The 20,351-nt window shown below is 39.8% G+C and overlaps 2 protein-coding genes across 6 annotated transcripts in view; one reads left to right on the forward strand and one right to left on the reverse strand.

Moving 5' to 3' along the window:
* The first annotated feature begins 20 nt into the window (after positions 1-20).
* GLT8D2 (glycosyltransferase 8 domain containing 2) lies at positions 21-17,910 on the forward strand. 2 transcript variants are annotated; one of them, XM_009646062.2, is made up of 10 exons: positions 21-1,627; positions 3,553-3,597; positions 5,042-5,137; positions 6,333-6,501; positions 8,108-8,225; positions 10,315-10,399; positions 13,767-13,879; positions 14,546-14,712; positions 16,303-16,415; positions 17,267-17,910. In XM_009646062.2, exons 2-10 carry the CDS (start codon positions 3,579-3,581, stop codon positions 17,437-17,439), a joined length of 1,053 nt encoding a protein of 350 aa, XP_009644357.1. In that variant the 5' UTR covers positions 21-1,627; positions 3,553-3,578; the 3' UTR covers positions 17,440-17,910. The 2 variants fall into 2 exon arrangements, with proteins under 2 accessions (XP_009644357.1, XP_035757365.1); XM_035901472.1 differs by lacking the exons at positions 21-1,627; positions 3,553-3,597 and adding an exon at positions 6,017-6,204 and having other exon boundaries at positions 5,051-5,137.
* A 64-nt stretch (positions 17,911-17,974) lies between these two features.
* The window catches only part of TDG (thymine DNA glycosylase), an 11,916-nt gene continuing 9,539 nt past the window's right edge, over positions 17,975-20,351 (reverse strand). For 3 of the 4 annotated variants that reach the window (XM_035901469.1, XM_035901470.1, XM_035901468.1), the window contains one exon: positions 17,975-20,197. In XM_035901469.1, the coding sequence (XP_035757362.1) occupies positions 20,058-20,197 (140 nt within the window). In that variant the 3' untranslated portion in view covers positions 17,975-20,057. The remainder of the gene's footprint in view (positions 20,198-20,351) is intronic. The other variant, XM_035901471.1, reaches the window with a different exon arrangement.

Raw genomic sequence — 20,351 nt, forward strand, 5'->3', positions numbered from 1 at the left:
TTTTTTTTAAACTTGCCAGTGGTCGGCGAGGTAATGCATCTGAAAAAGAAATGAGTTGCTGTGTAAGCACTGAAGGTGGAGATTAGAAACCAAGGTTTCAGTTGTACAGTGAAGAGCGGATGTAACAGGTGTAACAGTTCTGAGTAACCCCGGAGGTGTCATTCTGCGGGACGGAAGCTGCTCGCTTTCCTGTGTGAGGGAGGTGTTAGTGAGAACATAAAAAGCACGTGAGGCTGAGGCAAATCCGGAGAAGGTGCTGCTGGGTTGCCAGTAATCCAGGGGCTGCTGCCAGGTGAAGCAGATGGTCCCAGTGCCGTGGGCTCGTACAGCTGTGTGCCTCTTGGATCTGTTCAGGATGCACGTAGAAATTAGATGAAGAAAAAAACAGGTTTGATGAAGACTAGCTTAATACAGCTTAAAAAAAACCCTGAGGTACAGAAAAAGTAGTAATAGTTGTGGCCATCTACATGAAGTGCATAGCTGTATGTATAGCTCTTCATTTAATTTTCCTTCAAGCAGCTCTGCAAAAGATGGATATCTACAAAATCAGACACAGATAATACGGTTTGGGCACATTTGAGACAGTTGAAACCCCATGTTTTCAGTTCCTGCAAATGGAACAAGAATCTTCATTTAAAACAAGTTTTTTAAAACCTTGACTGGGTCATAGGTTTTGCACTGCCTCATGCTAAAATATGAAAAATAGTTTAGAATTGAACATTATTATTCCTTTCAGTACTCATGAAAGTCTTGTGACAAAAGAGTATTGAAGAGTTTTATCGCGTAGAAGGGAGGGAGAGAATTTGAATAAAAGAGGCGGTGTAGAAAGAAAACTGCAGAAGCATTCCAGCAGAGCTTAGGAGGCAGAGTATTAACATGCTGGTTACCTTGACCTAAGGCCCCTTTGAATCTAAACTAAACCTGTGGATTCAGATTCTCTTAACTGCTCAAAGATTCGCAAATGAGATGTTTCAAGTCAAAATGCACGTTCAGGGTTGAGTTTAGCAAGTTGGCCTTAGCTTTTGACTCAACAAGGACTCTGCAGACAGACATTGGAAAAACTTTGGCTTTCATTGTGACTTTGGCATGTTGTTGTTTGGCTCTTGCACACTAGTTATTTGTTCACATTTACAGCAAATAATGACCAGAAACCTAACCTGCAACTGGACTGTTGGAGTAACTTCTGGCAGGGTTTGTTTCCTTCTCTTTCCCCCACCCCCTTAAGACTTTTTGCCTTATGGGATTTGTTTGCAATCTGCTAGCTGAAGCTCTGAGACAAGTTTGCCAGATCTGGGGCTGCATCATCGTTCTGCACATCTGGAAGTGGTTTATGGGCTCTCATTCCTCCAGTGCGGCGTCTGGACTCTGTGCTATTCCTCAGCAGCAGAGAAAGAGAAGAAAACCAGCACAACTCCAAAGTAAACTTTGAAGAGTTTGAAAAAGGAATTGAATCTTAAAACTGTTACTGTGCCCTGTAAGGCCCTTGCGTGGGGAACTTCAAAGGAGGATGATGGTCAAGGAAGCTTTGGCAAGAGTGCTTACAGCTGTGGGCTATCTAGGATCCGAGTAAATAGCTCTACAGCTCTTCAGGAGAGAGGAGTCCCGAATACTGTGCTGCTTTGAAGAGGTAAAAAGACTAATTAAGCAGGAAATATCTGAGCAGTAATGTCACTGTTTCTGAGCTTTCCCTTCTGCAGCCCCTCATGTTGTTACAGGATTTGGCAACTGAGTTAGGGACTGCCACGTTCCAGGAGCTAATGTCTACAGTCAGGAAAAATTGAGTAAATATTTGCAGGGGAGCAAATATTCCTCTCTCTCCTTAAAAATCAGTGGTAATCAATCTGAGTTTCTGAGTCTTAGGAATGCTGTAGTTTTAGAACTCGAACTTGTATGAGTGTCTGAGTTTGAATTTTAAAGTTTAAAACGTGGTTCAGTTTATGTTGATTTAATCATTTCTGAAGATGTCATGAGGCTATGGCTATCCAACTTCATCTTGCAGTGATCATGAGCATTGTTTGTAACTATCATTACAAATCTTAATTAAAAGACAGTAGTCAGCTCTCTGGAAATCAGGTGAAGATTGTTGTTAGCTAAACTGGGGTTAGAAAGTTACTCCGAGAGTGTAGGGGGTTCTGTTGTCTCTCTGCTTAGCTAAAAAGGTAAACTTTTTTAATGGATAAGAAGGCAGTGCTTGTGTGTAATGCGTGAGAGAAGGGCTTTTCTCAGCAGTGTGTTTTTTCTGACTGATAAGCTTGATTTCCTCTCTGTGTAAATTAATGCCACATGAAGAGTGTGGGCTGCTGGAATGTAGATGAGTACTGTGGATGCAAAAAGACTTCCAGAAATATGCCTTGCTCACTACAATTTAGTCATCTGTTGGGACATAAATACATGTGAATGTAAGTGGTTGGTAAAGAAAGCTGCATCTTAGCTTTTAAAATATTTTTATTGTCATTTAACTTGTCGAAGTAGAGACTAATTTAGGATGCCGCCTGAACTTGAGCGTTAACCAATGAGAGGCGGTCAGTTTTGTGACTCAGGTTTCAAGAATTTTTGCTGTTCTGTCTGCCTTCTCAAGCAGTTGGAATAAACTTCATTTTTATGTGTGCATAGAAACTGTCATATATCCTTATCTATGCTGTAATACGTCCATATCTCTATGTATGGAAACAGAAAAAATTGGTTTCTGTCCTATATACAGCTACCACAGCATAAAGGTTAGATCACATAGTTGTATTCCCCCACCCCAACTTCTGGTGCTGTTTTTTACTGTTGGGTTTTTGTTGTTTTGTTTCAGTTTTTTTTTTTCCCCCCCATGAAGAGTAGTTTAGGGTCCAGAATTCACCTGAGTGCTGTATTTCCCATAATCCTGTATTTTAGGGATTATATTCTGTCCTCTCAGGCCTGCTTTAAAAGTACAGTTTTAGGGAAGGCTACCTCGTTTTCTTCAGCATCACAAGTAATGTGCTTAAGAACAAGCCATGTTGTACCACCTCCCCCCTTACTGTAAGTGGAAGGATACTGCTGTTAGAAAATATTTTTACTATTGCTCTAAAATTTTCTGAGAGTCTGAAAGACACTGCTGCAGTAAAGGATTCCCATATGTTTGGGAACATATTCCAGCAAGAGATTAGTATTCCTGATTGTTACTGTGTTTTAGGTGAAATCAGAGATAAATGTAAATGTTTTTACAAATTTTATCAGTGTATGTTTTACTACTTCTTTGTATGTTACTTTAAAGTGTGTTAAAATCTCAGTTATTCCTGATTGTAGGTGATTGGATAGAATTAACTAAAATGCTGTTCTTTTCAACCTATTAGTAGCTTAAATTCAAATATGTAATAGTTCTAGCCCAGAATATTAGTTTTGTTCAAAATAAGTTATTTGCAAAGATAGAGTGCAGTTTTCCTTTTACCGGGTTGCCAGTAAAATTTGATGATGCAAAACCTTGTCCCTGAAATAATTAACTAGTATTCACTGCTGGTATTAATGATTTTTCTCTCTCTCTCTCTTTTTTTTTTAAATTATTTTTTTATTTTTATTTTGCCACAGATCACAGTTTTCATCCAACAGGACACATGGCTCTTTTAAAGAAAAGTAAGAGGGATTAAAAATATTTGAAATACGTATTTTTGAAAGAGGACAGAGATGTCAAATGCAATTTCTCATGCAACTGTTGTCACAGTTGCATGCAAATTTATAGTTCTAGTTTTGCTAAATTATGCTTAACTTTAAGTATACAAATAAGCCTTTTCCTGTTAACTAAGTCAGATAAGTATGGCCATAAATGCCACAAATTTAAAATTACTCACTACTTCACTGCATGAGACTGGGGGGTCTGGAGTTTCCCACTGAGTGCAGGTAGCTGCTGGTTTCATGTAGGTTGTGCCTAGAGCTTTGAACCTGTCTTTTTTACAGAACTCTGCACATTAATGCTGTTCATACTCACAATTGAGGTGTGGCCCCAAGAAATTTGGGGTTCTCGTCAGCTGTCAGGGTCAGTGACTGAAAATGAACTGGTGTGTGCCTTTGGTTATGCACCCATAATTTCTCTGAAGTCAATGGGCTGTTTCCTCAGCTGGTTTAAATTAGTGCAGGTTTGGTGATGTATGTTTACCAATTTGAATTTATTCTCATGCCCAGTTCTGGCCAGTTGGCCCTTTTGTTTGAGATAGTTAAAAACTTTGTTCCCTTTGCTCTTTTGTACACCTTAAATGCCTTTTATGGTGGTGCAAAAGTAACAAACTAGTCCAACACAAAGAACTCCCATCATCAAAGTCACTGTTGATAGCAATGTATCCCTTCCCTGTTGTACTCAGTGAACTGCCCTGGTACCTGCTCATGGTTGGTTTGCATTGAAGTAACTTAAACTTGTACAAGACAGTCTGGTAGGAACTGCAAATCAGAATATACAGTAAGGTTTTTGCTGTTGTGTGCTTTGTTTTGATTTTACTAATTTAAGTAACCGTGTGAAAATGTTCATATATTTTCAAAAATTTTGGAACACTCCTGGCTTCAGTAGCATGCTGGGTGTGTTTTTCTAGTATTTTTAGAGTTTTTCTTAAATACACCTTGAAGATCTGAACATTGAAATAAAAAAAAAATCCTCCTGTGTTTGAAGTTTTATCACGGAAACATGAGAGAAGGAAAGGGCTAGGCAAAAATAATTATATCCTGAGGTCCTGTTATGATAAACAGACAACAAGCTAGCCAACAAAAGAATGTTCCAGGCTCCTGGTAAAATTCAGAACCGTGAATTTTCCTAGTGTGGATAACCCATGTGTATTGGGAGCTTAATGATTTAGTGAGCAAATTGTCTGTGAGAACCCGGTAGTTGGAAATTATTGTAATGGGGGAGAGATATTGTGATGTTTTTACATAATATTTTTAGCTTGATCAAATATTAAGAGAAAGGAGAATTTGATACACACAGAAGATACAGGTTATGGTATATACTGCTTGCAAATTCAATTTTTTAAAATAAGGTACTTGGGAATTAGCTATTATACTGATTACTAACAAATTCTCCCTTTTGTTTCAGTTAACCAGATCTTACTGTTACTTCTTGTCTTAACTGTATGTGCCATTCTGTATAACAAAGTTCACCAAGTGCCATCTGCATTAAAGAATGAAACAGGTAAATGACTTGTACTTCTGTTTCATTTATGTTCTTGTTCTATATTCCTTATCTCTTCATTTGTACAGTGCTTTTTGTCTTACTGAATCCTGTTTGCCCTGCCGTAGATTAGCTACTGACGCTTTTGCATATGGTCTGGGATGCAGAATTTTTTGCATCTGAATTACTTGAATAAAATAGTAGGAGATCAATAGTAATGACTAAGAATTGTCATTCAGAGTCAAGTTTTTATTCAGATGTCACTGATATAGATGGAAGCTGGAGTGTATCGTTATTTGTGCAGAACAGTATTGGAGTTGTCAAGTGCTAATAAACTTTGATCGCAACTTGCCCCTTTGGGAATCTTCTTGGCCTGCCTATTCATTTCAGATAGATCATCAAATCTTGACATAATTTAGAGCAGAAGTTTTTGCTGGAATTTTTAAAGTGACAGAAACCCACTAGAGTTGATGCGGTTGGACTGGTGTTAAATGCCTATACTAACAGCTTATTCGCTGTTCCCGAGATAAACAAACTTTGTCTTGGTATAAATATTTCTTTTTCCAGTATATTTTTGTTGGGGCTGTTATGAGTTTAATGGTTATGTTTTAACGAGTATAAATATATCCATATAAGTTCTGTAAGTTATTCAGTGCTAGGCATAAAAATCTTTCTTAGCAGTAATGTGAACTGATTCAGTATTGTTTAGATTTTTTTCCTTTTATCATTAGCAACTTCCTGCTGGTACAAAATTTTGCACTATTCCTTTCTAGCCTGCTTCCCAAAGAAGTGAAGCTCGTGCAATTGCACCGTCTCCTCGATTTACCTCTTTCCTTTGATAATTTTAGAACTTATTGTTCAATTTGTTCTAAATGTAACTGAGAAGTAGAAGTCTCAAAGGTTTCATGTGAATAAGCAGCTACATGGAGGACAGGCTGAATTGTGCCCCTGCTGAGTAGAAGATGCCGAGAATTCTGTTATATATTCTGTTTGGAGGCATCCAACAGTCCAGTCAACCTGCATGTAGTTCTGGATTAGCGACAGCTCGTGCTGTGTGCCTTGCCAGATGCGGGTGTGTATAGGATGTGGTAAGAATGTGGGGTGATTGTGATATGATTCCACTGCTTATGGAACTACATACTCATTCCTATGACCCAGATCTGATACAAAAAGATTCTTAATTTTCTATTATAATGCATAGTTTTGTTTCTTGTAGTGGATTTGGAGAGTCCTGAGGAAATGGAAGAAGAAATCCCAGTGGTAATCTGTGCGGCTGCGGGCAGAATGGGTGCAGCTATAGCAGCAATCAGTAGCATCTACAGCAACACAGAGACTAATGTTTTGTTCTACATAGTTGGGCTGAAGACTACTATCCCGCATATTCGGTATATACCAGCCTTATTTTGTTTCATGCTGTAGCTAGGACTAGGTTGTTGTTCTCCTTAGCATGGGCATAGACTTTGGAGGACTTTTCAGGGGAAATGTTTCTCCCTTTTTTTTAAGTAGTGCTATTGGTAGCAATCCCCAGGACACTCTATGTGTAGAAAAAAGGACCATTTTGCTCTGTGCAAGGCACTCACTGGTATAAAGGGGTGTGAAATAGCCAGACCATGCCCATACCCGTTCCTCTCTGCCTTTTGTAGATCGGCTGCAGAAGAGTCTGTAGTAAGGTAAGTAAGTATGTATGTGCTTACTTGTCACAATCCCACTTTGTGGCACTGCAGTTGCCTCTCATCTGGCGCTATGTCTTAAGCCTCAGAGTAGAAAAACTTGCTGTTTAAAACTAATTTCAGCTGAGAGGGTGTACTAAAGGTTAGAAATAGAGGCCCAAAGAAGCTTGTAATGAAAGCATGTTTGGGTGCTAAAATTTGCAAACATTCTCTAAAAGAGGAGGAAGGTGTGAATCAAAATTAAAGCGGGTTTCTTAGCAGTTGCTAAGAAATGGCTCTCTGGCTACTGCACTTCTGTAGCCTGTGTACCCACAATCTGTGTCAAAGTGAAAAGACGTAATGAGTGGGGTTTTTCCCATCCAGCTCATCAGTAACCTAGATAATAGAGTGGAGAATGTGCTTTATGAATTTGTAGTTGGCACGAAGCTGGCAAAGAGGCAGCAGATATATTGAGGACAAGAGCTGGAAACAAACTAATCATGATGAATTGGAAAAATGAACTGTAAAATGTGAAGTTCAGTAGAGGTAATGACAAGGTAATATAGGTGGGAATAGCTGATTGTATTGGCTCAGGGTGAAGAAGGAGTTCGGTTGCACTCATTTGGAAAACTACAGAGTTCTGACTGATCACTGACCACACTGATTCAACAAAAAAAAAAAAAGGTATGCATCACAGTGGGTATACATGTTGACATATATGACATTGGCGATGTGAGGAAACTTTTTCTGATCTTGCAGACATTATTAATGCATCAGAAAAAGTGTGGCGTTTAGTTTTAGGTGCCTTCAGGAAGGATTTTGAAGAGAGGTCAGAGGAGAAAATAAGCAATGGTGTCACGAAATCCAACAAAATAATGAAAAAAATTAGTCTAAAGAAAATATAGTTAGTAGGTGATGTGGCAATCTTCTTGAAGGACATAAAACTGTAAAAGGAAGAAAATGAACCTCTGCTTCAAAAGCACAGTAGATAGGATAAAATAAAATGGTCTTTAGCAAGAAATACAGAAAAATAGCGTTTAATGCTAGCAATGGTGAAAGATGGGTTGTTTGAGCAACTTGTGGAGTCTCTGGTTTTGGCAGTGATGTGGTTTTTGCATTGTTGGGGTTTTTGGGTGTTGTTTTTTACTTTGTTGGGGATTTTTTTAAGAACAGGTTAAACAAATGTCTGTGTGCCATAGCTCTAGACATAAGTGATTCTGTCTTAGGATAGAATAGATCAAGTGAGCTTTCAAGGTCTCTTATTCTCCTATGGGTCTGTGAATTTAATACTGGAAGTACTTGCCACACAGTATTCCTTTTATCACTTCTTTTTTTATCACAGAAGGTGGATTGAAAATTCTAAACTGAAAGAAATAAAATACAAGGTTGTGGAATTCAACCCTATGGTACTAAAAGGAAAAATCAGACAAGATGCATCGCGTCCTGAGCTGCTGCAGCCTGTGAGTAAATGAACACAGTTTAACAAATTTTCAGCGTTTTTAACACTATGTCCTAGATCTCTGTTCCATTACACAGTGGGGATTTAAGCCAGAGAAGCCGCATCAGGTCCAAATGCTAGGCCCTCACTCAAGAAGAAAAAGTGCATTGTAACAAGCTCCTTGCAACTTGTCTGTCTTGCTGGGACCTCATTATTTGGTGGCATAAACTTGGTAATTTGAATATGTTGTATGTTTAAGAATATATTCACTGTTTCTTGGAGGGGAGATCTAATAGTCTTCTTTGTGCCTCAGTGATGCTGAGTTGGCTGCATTCTGCTCATGTCCAGGGTTAATTCAGAGGCTGATGACTAATCTAAATACTTCTGGCTGTCAGAAAAGGCAAATCAGATGTTAGAAATTATTATGAAAGGAGTAAGGATCAAAATAGAGAACATCATTATGTCACAATATGAATCCATAGCTTTCCCTCACACTAAATACTATGTGCAACCTTCGTCCCCTTATCTGAAAGAGATGTAGCACTACAGGAAAATGTTCAGATCTGTCCAGAATGTTTACTCTTCTCCAAGCTTTTGACATTTCTAATATACGGAAAAGATTTCATGCAAGGAATCAGTGGGTTAAAACCATTCAGCCTGGAAATGTAACTTCTAGTGTGAAAATAGTAGAGGTCTGCAGAACTGAATGGCATGGAGGACTGGATGGGAGACGGTTGCTCACTGTCTCTTCCAATACAAGAATTAAAGAGATTAAGCTCTTTAGAATTAGATTAATTTAGTAAGTCACAGTCAGAACAAACAAGAAATGTTGTAGGTTTTTCATACAGTGAGTACTGAACCTCTAGAATTCCTTGCTGAAAGGTCTTGTGAGTGTAAAAACTTACACTTACAGGGATTCAGTGAGGTCTTAAGTTTATATTTAGATAAATCACATCTGGTTCAGGAAATCCCTTGAGCTGAAAGTAGCTGAAAGCTAGGAGAATACTTGGAACAACTGTTCTGTATGCTCGCTCTATTCTTATTTTTCACTGAGCATCTGGTTAGGACCACTCTGAAGGCAGGTTCTGGGTAAAATGGCCTGAATCAGTATGGTTGTTCTTCAGTCCCTCCCTTTCCCTCTGCTGTGTTCTTCATTGCTATTGTAGAAGCAATGGCATGGCTGTGCCACCAGTCAAGTCTTTCCTATAGGGAGGAATGATGACACTGTTAAATTTGAAGTGTTTTGTATGATGTATGCTGTAAAAATGTATTGGGGAAAAGCATTGCCAGCAGGTCCAGGAAGGTGATCCTTCCTCTTTACTCAGCACTCGTGAGGCTACGTTTGCAGTACTGTGTCTAGTTCTGAGCTCCCTGATACAAGAGAGATACGAACTTACTGGGGTGAGTCCAACACAGGGCTGCAAAGATGATTAGGGGACTGGAGCATCTTTTATATGAGGAGAGGTTGAGAGAGTTGGGGCTATTCAGCCTGGAGAAGAGAAGGCTCAGGAGGATCTTACCAATGTGTATATGTAGCTGAGGAGAGGGATGAAGACAAGGGAGCCAGGCTCTTCTCAATGGTGCCCACTGACAGGACAAGAGGCAATGGGCACAAATGAAAATACATGAAATTGCCTCCAGACCCAAGAAAAAACTTTTCTTTTTTTTTTTTTTTTTTTTTTTTTTATTGTGAGAGTGGTCAAACACTGGATAAAGTTGCCCAGAGAGGCTGTTGAGTCTCCATCTGTGGAGATACTGAAAACCCAGCTGGGCATGGTCCCAGGCAGCCTGCTCAAGTGGACGCTGCTTGAGAAGAGGGTTGGGCAAGATGATCTCAAAAGGCCCCTTCCAACCTAGATGACTCTGTGATAGAAGCAATTGGTTTGGGCTGCTTGGTTAAGGCCATAGTAAATAAAATAGGGATAAATAATAATAATAACAGGTTCAAGATACTAGTAAAGATACTAGCTGGGGGAAAGGAAGCAAATGATTGTTGGCTAGTGCCCAATGAAGAGAGAAATTAAAACTGATTGTTAATAGAGACAGAAGCATGAGGCTGCTACATTAAACAGCTTTACCACTTAGTCTTTACCCTTTTTTCTGTTTAATAGCTGAACTTCGTTCGATTTTATCTTCCTTTGCTTATCCAGAAACATGAGAAAGTAATATATTTGGATGATGATATCATTGTTCAAGGTAAGCTCTGATCCAAAAAGCGGTTTCTAGCAGAACTAAAAACAAAGTTATTGCAGCTTTTACAGTTGTTTGGAAATACGAGATATAATGGAAACTGAGGCAGCTGCTAGGAGTGTTCCACTCAGGAAAACTACAAATAATATGTTTATTTAAAAGAAAGTCTCAAGAAGACCTTCTCTCCCTGTATCTTTTGAATAGTTGATTTTGATCAAAATTGTATGCATGGTTTTCATTTTAATGAATCTGGTCAATTCCTGGAAGGTATCATGGATTTCACTTAGATGCTGCAATATTTATTGTTAAGTACGTGACATGCGTTTCCTACCAGTACTTGAATTCCCCCAAATGCTACTGGTTCTTCATCCAGAATTGCTGTTCTTGAGAGCAGGAGGAATTTACTCAAATAGGAGGGTTAAAATTCTAAGCACTCCAAATGTGATTTTGAGCATCTTCAGCTCAGAATCCATAGTAATTTGCAGAATCATGACAAAATATTTCAGAGTTCCTAGACAAATGGGCGCAGTTAAAGACTTTAAAATCCTGAAAAATCTTTTTTTTATAAAGAAATCTAATTAGAGGAACAATTATTTATTTAAAGATTAATTTATGTTTATTTTCTCTTCTGTTTCTCAGTATATTTTTTTTCTCTGTAGAGTTGTTGTCCTTCCTTGTTTTATCTTATTGTTTTCTTGTTATTTTTATAACATATTTAGTCAGAGTGTTGTGGTTTAACCCTGGTGGGCAGATAAGCACCATGCAGCTGCTTGCTCACTCCCCCCCCTCACTCCCAGCGGGATGTGGAAAGAGAAAAGGAAGAATAAAAGCAGGAAAACTTGAGGGTCAAGAGAAAATAAACAAACAAATAATCATTTAATAAAAATAAGTGGAAGAAGAGAGAAGCGAGTTCCTGAGCAAAAGCTGGCTAACCCCCCCTAAGACCTTCCCCCTTTTCGCTTTTATTGCTGAGCAAGATACTCTGTGGCATGGAATATCTCTTTGGTCAGTTTGGGTCATCTGCCTCGCAGCCTGTTGTGCGCTCCCTGATCTATTCATGGGAGGGGCAGAGTGAGAAACAGAGAAGGCCTCGATGCTGTGCAACCACTGTTCAGCAAAAGCTAGAACATTAGTGCGCTATTGGTACCATTTTGGTCAAAAATCTAAACCACAGCACCCTATGAGCTGCTATGATGAAAATTAACTCTATCCTAGCCAGGTCCAGTGCACAGAGACAAGAAAATCATTTTACCTATCCTTGTTGAGCATTAAAGGGATGTTCCAATGAAAATTTCCTTTGGAAAGGACTTGAGTATAACTATAATAAACTTTCTTTGATGTAAGAACATTAAGGTCAGTGAACTTGCACATGAAAAAAGTATAATTTTATTCTCCATTGCTTCCCTGCGCCTTTCTGTAGCTTTGTCTCTTTGGTGGCAGATTTCAGAACATCTGCACTAAGAGAGGCCACTATTAGCTGATTTATCTGCTCTGCCTGTCTCATTTTAATTTGCAGTAGACTTCATATCACAGTTCCTTCAACATGTGGTTATCTCTGCTTTTGGGTTTTGTTATTCTGTCATCAATGGGCAACAGCAATATTTAACTCTTTGAAAGGTCCTTAAAGTCTTCATTTACACTCCACTTTCATGAGCACTTTCAGCTGAGCCCACCACTTCCCCTTCATCCCTCCTTACGCCTGCGCAGGCATTCACCAGAAATGTGATTACTTTCAGCCTGAATTAGTTCCCTGGTAGGAGTCAAGGCAGTGCTGCTAGGAGAAGAGGGGAGGTAGGGTTTTCTCTTTCTTTTGGGGTGCCGGCTTATGCCAGCTGATAGTGTTTCTGGGCCTGCAGGGTGAAGGTGCAGTTTCACATCACGGCTCACGGTAGGCTGCTGCTGACGGAAGTGGCCTCTCCTGTCCCCAGGCAGCGCCTGGTACTTGTGTCCTGTCTACAGCTGTGCAGCTGCAGAATAAGCTGATTCAGCTGGTTGACCTGGCAGAAGACTAGTGGTACAGAAAAAAAACCCAAACTTTTTTTTTTTTTTTCTATTTTCTTTTTTGGCTTCAGCCAGCCTAACTTGGGCCACGCAATCATAGGGCCCAAAAGAGGGGGAGAGAGATGGACATGTGGGAGTGAGGCGGAGGGAGGGAGGGAGCCTGCTCTGGCAGCCACTCCCCACGTCTTAGCCATAAGATGAAGCTGTGCTGTCTGCCAGATGTCTCTGGAATGGGAGTGACTGGGACTTCTGACAGGGTAAGGAGCAAATGGGGTTTTCAGGATTTAACTTTGGGATCCTTTATTTGTTGGTTGTTGCTTTCTGCAAAGCAGTAAGAGTGAAACAGACTGAACTTAGGGTGTCAGCCCAGAACTGTTTGATTATTTTTTATTTTTCTTTTTCTGCTTTTCTCTTGAGAAGCAGAAGCTATTTAGAGTCAGAAGAAAATACCTAGTGAGGCATGTTGATCTTCAACAATTAAGTGTCCCATTAATTCAAATTCTGTTTCTTGAGTCCTAACCCAGGTTTTCCAACCAGCTGATGAATTCAAATAAATAATCTCTGTTTATTTCAGAAATAGTAGTTCCACTGGGTGCAGTATGGGTGATGTTTTCGGTTACTAGTCTAATGAGCTCACCTCAGGCTGCTGGGCCAGACATGGCCTTCCAAGATAATTCCTCTTACCTGTGACTGACCCATGCCCAGCAGCAGAGCTGGCAGCTGTAGGGGGTTTGGATGCAGACTCGCTCAATTGCCATGCGCTGTGCTTCCCACCCGCCCCGACACTGTTCTGGCAGGTCATGGGTGCCTGCTGGTCAGAGGACGAGCAACATGCCATGCTTTTCATTATTTCCCTCCAGCAGGAAGGAGTTTGAGCAGTCTGTGAGGCCAGCGGGGATGGTCAGGTGTGACAGGCACATTTCAGCTGGCCAGTGCTGGGAATCCAGGTGTCTTACTAGGAGATATAAACACAGTAACACCAGGAAAAACCTGATCTGTGCATGAGATTGAAGTGGGACTTGAAGAGGCTCAGAAAAATTGCCTGTGCCCTCCTTCTCCAAAGGCATGACTTTGTAACCAGGCTTCTGAATAGTGTAATCAGCTTCTGCTGTAGCTGGTTTTGGACGTTCAAGACCAGAATATGGATGTACTGAATACTGATGATCGTATCTAAAGATAGACCTTAGACATCCAGGTACAGGACACAAATTTGAAAATTGTCCCGTATCATAAAATTCAGCCTTCATCGGTATTTGGGCTATCCCCTAGAACTGGTATGTTTGTAAGTAACATACATGAGAACAGAAGTTATCCTATCAACTCTGGCAGCAAAGTAGGTTTCTTCTTATGCTTTTGATCTTTCTGTAATCAGGTGACATCCAGGAACTCTACGATACTAAGTTAGCTCCTGGGCACGCTGCAGCTTTTTCAGATGATTGTGATCTGCCTTCTACACATGAAATGGTTAGAAGTGTAGGGATGCAGGTAAGATGCCATTTTGGAATTCTGATAATGAATGTATTTACCCACAAATGTAAGAATTTTCTCCAAAGTGAAAGTTATTTTTTTTTTTATAGTTTTGTAATAGTTTTAGAGGTAATTAAGAACTACTTTTTGTAGTAACTCTTTAATGCTATGCAGAGTTGTTTCCTGTAATAATTTAAATCTCTGTTGTTCTTTGGATTCTACTAAATTATGCTTAGTATTTTGCTATCAGTAGATCATGAGCACTTATGGAACATCTAATGAAGACAGAATAAATGATATTTGTATTAGTCAAATTTGGAATTAAACTCAGGAAAACAAGTTTAAAGGCTAATTCTGAGCTGAGTTCCCCGGAACTGTCAGTGAGTCCCTCTACCATTAGAGCTGTACAAGCCTGATGCTACATCATTTAGAGTGAGCTACAGAAAGACACACACGTGCTGAAGGAAGAGCCTTATCAATCTCCCATGGAATAATACTGTGGGAAAAGTAATTCAGTAGCTGGAAGTATCCTGCCTTTCAGCCTTGTATCATATGGAAATCAAGAGGGGTAACCATCATTTAGAAACTCAGCTTTGGGAACGTTTATGTGAGCAGTAAACAGATGCATTTACACTTATCTTTGTGGAGATTTATAGGGGATAATCATACTTTTTTATTTCTTAGAACACGTACATGGGATTCCTGGACTACAGAAAGCAGGCGATTAGAGATCTTGGCATCAGCCCCAGCACCTGCTCCTTTAATCCTGGAGTAATTGTTGCTAACATGACTGAATGGAAACATCAACGGATTACGAAGCAGTTGGAAAAGTGGATGCAAAGAAATGTAGAGTATGTGTAGAAATCTAGCTTTGCACTTTACTTTTAATACTCAGTTTAGTGCCTAATTTTCTGTTTATAAGCTCTTTAAAGTTTGTAATGCCAAGTCTCTCTTTGAGATCTCATCAAGCGAAATAACTCATGTTCCAGTATTTCTGTCTGCTTAAATCTGACCCCAATCATGTGCCAGGAAATGGCCACCTGGAATTTTAGTCTTGTCTTTGATCACAAGCCACGCTTAATCCTGAGAGACACTGAGAACACATGTTTCTTGTTTTGAGTGACCAACCTCACTTGGGATCAAGCCACTTAATGATCTTCCCTTCCTGAGGCTGGCTTAAAGGAGGAGGAATGTTTCCTTGTTTTTGTGGGGTCTCTTCTATTGTAATGTCAGCCAAACTGTAACTGGACACTATTTCTTAAATGCCAACAGAAAACACTTCTTTTTCTATAGATGAATGAAATTTAATGTGAAAGATGATACCTTTTTGGCATTGACCATTAATAAGTTTTGACACAGTGAAACAGTCACTGTTCATTTCTTATGTTAGTTCACTGTTAACCTGTGTTTTAAAACTTGACATTTACTTCCTTTCACTGCAAAGGGTTAAATTTAAATTTAGTAAGGCTAAACTGAAACCGAATAGCTTGTGCTGTTGGACTAGGTCCATTCCTTGTTAGCTTCAGAAATGGAGAGAGGAGCAACACAAATGATAAGCCTGTGAGGGGATGAGAAGTCAAATGTCTTTTTCTTATTCTGCTTATGCAACGTACCCTGGCAAGCTATTGCTGTGCTTTTTAAGAGTTTGAAAAAGCTCTGTGAATATTACTTGCAAATTTCATCTACAAAGACGATTTTATACCTTAATAACACATTCATGTTCTGTTTAGCTGGATTTTGAGATGACAGTGAAATAAATGGCTTAGCAGTAGAAACCCAGTTCTGAGGGGAGGTTATGGTTTTTTGTTGTTGTTCTGTAGCCTCCAAGCGTCTCTGGGTACTCGCCAGATTTCCTCCTTGTCGGGCTGGCGGGTGGCACAGCGTCCCAGAGCTGGGGCAGCTTTGCCAACGGGCCGGCCAGGCCTTCCCCACGCAGCAGCCAAGACGTCTGGCTGCTACCTCCTAATTCCTCTCCTTACAGTGGTTTGGCTTTGCCTAGCCCTGGATTTATCACAAAATTCTTAGGAAATGGATATCCTTTGGATGTTAGTTTATACTAACCAGGCTTTGGTAAATCTGATTTGAAGTTAATTTCAGAAACCAGGCTAAACTATGTTCAATTCCTTTATGTTAACAGCTTTTTTTCTACTTTAAACTTCATCAGCCTTGTAGACTATAGGCAGTGTGTAGAAGTGATTGGCTTCGTGTTGGGTCTGACTCCTGTTTTGCTTGGTAGCAATGATTTACTCAACAGGAATCAGTTGCAAATATAAGCAATTAACAGCATTAGGAAGGAGTGTGCTGAAAACTGGTCTGTTCAAAATTATTTTGAATTTTGCCAGAATACTTTTTTAATCTTCTGACTTTTGTACTAAAGACTGTTTGATTGAGGGTTTGAACATTTTCTGCATTTTTTTTTTTTTTTTTTCTCCCTTTTGCAGGGAAAACCTCTACAGCAGCACGCTTGGGGGAGGTGTGGCAACCTCTCCAATGCTGATTGTATTTCATGGAAAGTATTCCGCTATTAATCCTATGTGGCACATAAGGCATCTTGGTAAGTTTAACTTCCTGCTGTTTGCAGCTGGAACTGAATAAAGCGAGAGGTTCGTAAGACTCCAATACAGGACCTCACATAACTTTACCTCAATACATTACTTTACACCTCAGATCCACAGTGTATAATCCTTGCTTCCCCCAGCACTCACGAGTCCGGCTTCTTCAGGGTGGGGCGGAATGTGGGGGTTACCTATGGGTGTCGTTATGCAAGTATCTTAACAGGTCAAGAAAACAAAATAGTTGCACTGCTGTAAAAAACCCCAGACCCTAATAGTCATTAAATTGGATAAAAGAGGAAAAAACAACACAAATACCAAAGACAGAGTTAGAGGTTTGAAGACCACCTAACTTTTACTGTCATGAACTATGGAAAGAATGTATGAAAGATCTGAATATAGTGAGACACTAAAAAAAAATAAATAAAAAATCAGACATTCTTGTAGTAGGGACAGTGGAAGATGATGGGATGCCTGGCAGTGTTTGTGTAGTCAGCACTGCGGAGGATGTAGTTACCTTTCACCTAGGAATAGTGAATTATCCTGGGAAAAAGAGAATGGCTTAGCTGTCATTGTAAAATGTATAGTAAAAGGATTTTTTTTTAAACCCCAACTATGCCAAAATCTTTAAAAGTGTTAAGAGAGAGGAAGCTTCCTGAGATTTTTTTTTCCTCATTCTGCATCAGAGAGGCATGCAGTTGAAAAAGCCTGTCTATCATACAACTAGTTGTCTACTGACAGGTGAAGGCTATTAGGACTTAAAAAAAAAAACCCAACTGAATTTACCTCACCTGGTAGTGTCTTCCATTATTAAAAACTGGATTTTTTTTTTTTTTTTTATGTACCCACGCAGGTTCTAGTCCTGATACCCGTTACTCAGAGCATTTTCTTCAAGAAGCTAAATTACTTCATTGGAATGGGAGATATAAACCTTGGGACTATCCCAGTGTTCACACTGATCTCTGGGAAAACTGGTTTATTCCTGACCCTTCAGGGAAGTTCAAATTAACTCGTCCCGATAGCTGATACTGAAACTACTTAAATGCATTCATAGGCTATGGTTTGCAGTACATAATAGTTTGAGATGCAGTCTGTTGTATAATTAACTGATTTTAGAAAATGTGAGTATTTGTTAAATACATGAAAAAATGACCATCAGTTTTGTGTGCGTATGGCTGGAGAGGGAGACTGGAGTGACAGCTACACAGTTCAGACTATCTTAACTTTCGTGTGAGGTGAGGGAACAAGCTTACTTGGCAACACTATAGTTTCTCTAAACATTTACCAGGGTAAACTTCAGTGCCAGTGACTGTGTTTTAACTTAAGGTCCTTATAAACAAGACTCCAGCGTCTGCTGGTAGTAAAATCTCCACCGGAACAACCTGCAGTATTACATACCAGGTGTCTTTAGTTGTCTAGCCCACATTAAGCAGCCTGAAATGAAAGCTTATGCAGCACTGTAATGAGTAGAGTTCTGTGGCACGGTGCCTCTGTTTTGCTGCGTTTCTGTGTATTACGCAGACGCCTGCGAGCAAGGCGCAAAAGCACATTCTAAAGCCACTGCAATACAATTCCTGATTTTATTGTGAAACATTGATAGGTTTAGGACAGGTTAAGAACTTTTGCATTACTGCAATGAAAAGAGCACCAGTTCTGAGGGAATACACATAGAATTGCAGTTATTTAGTGAAACGGTCATTGTATGCTTAACTGTATCTTATACCTAGACACCCTATAGTAGGTGACTCCCTTAAAGAAGAGGCCTTTCCCTTTCCCTTGTCCCATCAAGCAGGACAGCCTTACAGTAGTTATATCCTACTGTGCTACATACTCAGCAGTGCTAATGACATGCTTCTGGTTTTGTTGAAAAATAAAACAATTTTAACAAATCCCTGATGCAAGATACTTTGAGCACCTGCAGGAAAACGTCCATGTAAACAGCAATACATGATACAGTACACTTTAAATAACAGACAAGACAAATCCTATACCTTTTTGACAATATACTGAACAGCTTTACGCTGAAGCTAATAAACACAATCAGAATCATAATGCACACTTACTTGATTTAAGACGCTCAGAATTAAGCCACACAATTTGGGAAGAAAACTGTAAACATCATGCCTGCCCTCACAACAGGTTGACAGCGTGTGTTCTCAGCAAGAGCTGTTACAGCAGGATCAGAATCTACACCGATGAGTTACACTCAATGCACGGCAACTGTCACTGGCTGTGAGGAAAGGATAAGCCACACTGGTACAGGAGCTTCTGACCAGTGTGGATTGTGGAGATACAAACAGTATCTGTTTTTCAAGTACATGAAGCACCTACTGTCATAAGATCATCAAAACTTTTAATGTTTTGATCAGCTTATTGCTTTTACTTCATCTCCTCCTCACGTAATACAAGAGGGAAAGAAGATGACGGTTAGGCACAAGCATGGAATCTCATTTCTTTCTTGGTCGCTAGTGTTGGCCAAAAGTGTGTATCGTTTAAGCGAGTTCCTCAGAAGAAGGCTGTAGTTTCTACAGCTGACTCCTTACTCGTGGAACAGCTGCCCTTGTATTTAACTTAGTATTTCTTACTTGTAAGAGGAATGAGGAGAACACCCTCTCAGGTCTTACAGATTGAAGAGAACTGAGTTCTCTGAGTTAAAAACTGCTAAATCGCAAACCTCTTTCACCCAGTGCTAACTGTACCTGATGTAAACAACGTAGCTGCACCTGGTTTTTACAGGGAACATGGTCTTTCAATTCCCTGCGATGTAATCTGCTCGAAGGGGCTGTCTCCTGGTAAAGGTCAGGTGAAGAGACTCATCACACAGAAATGGCTGAGAGTTTAAATGCCACAGAATTCAAGAACCGCCCTTGTTTGGTTGGTTTTCCCCCCACAAAGAATTCCAGTTCTTTACATGGGAATTTGGAGGAGTGGTAGGGACACCTTACCCTAAGGCAGCTCAGCTAGAATATTTAGGCCCTGTCCTGTGCGACACAAATTTTCCTCCCCAGTGTTGTGGCTCGAGATGACATCTCCACTCCCTTAATCCTGAATATGGTCCGATTGCTAAATAGACAGAGCGCTCTCTTCCCACCCAGAAAATACTCAGTACTCACAGCTGCAGAACACAACTTCCTGCACTTTTTAAGAAAGTAAAAGGCAGACTTAAAAAGCACAATTTGCTTAACTGTGCATGATTAAAAACACCACTTCATGTAAGAGAAGGGTATGCTTCCCATTTTCCCCTCTGGATATAAAAGGATTACGAGATATCCAAATATTGAGGCATCGGTAAAAAGTACAGTGCTGCTCTTACCGCTACCTTATGATTTATGGAATAAAATTAACGCCCCAAAGAAATCTTCACAGATGAGAAAGCAATCTGTCAAAAACTGCAAGAAATGGTATACATTAAATATAAAACTCATATACAAAAAAGGGCTAACTTTTTTTTAAAAAGTTTGGACAGTTCCTTAAAATGATCTAGTTCATTGATTTGAGCCTACCACACACTTACTTTGAACTATAATAAAATAACTAAGGGAGATAAAATACTATTAAAATGCTTCAGTTGGAGAACCGAGGTACCAATCTTGACCACTGCATTAAAACTGCAGCACGTATGCACGGCCGAGAAGAAACAGCTCTTACGCACTGCTTCCCTCTTCCTCCCGCGTCACACCAGCGCCGAACTCTGGAATCTGGTCTGCAAAGGACTGCGTCATCCACTGTCCATTGGGCACCTCGCCGAAGGACGACCCCTCACAGTACTGCGGATTGCTCACTGCTGAAACCAACAAACAAAAATAGTAAAATACAGTTTAAAAAAATGCAGTTGATACCACTAACTAAAAAGTAAACAATTAAAATACAGTTGATGCTGCTAGTAAAGAACCCCTAAAACCACAAAGCAAACCCCAACCCCCCTCCCCCTCCCCCAA

Source organism: Egretta garzetta, unplaced genomic scaffold (assembly GCF_000687185.1).
Source record: "Egretta garzetta isolate BGI_Z169 unplaced genomic scaffold, ASM68718v1 scaffold159, whole genome shotgun sequence".
NCBI classification, from domain to species: Eukaryota; Metazoa; Chordata; class Aves; order Pelecaniformes; family Ardeidae; genus Egretta; species Egretta garzetta.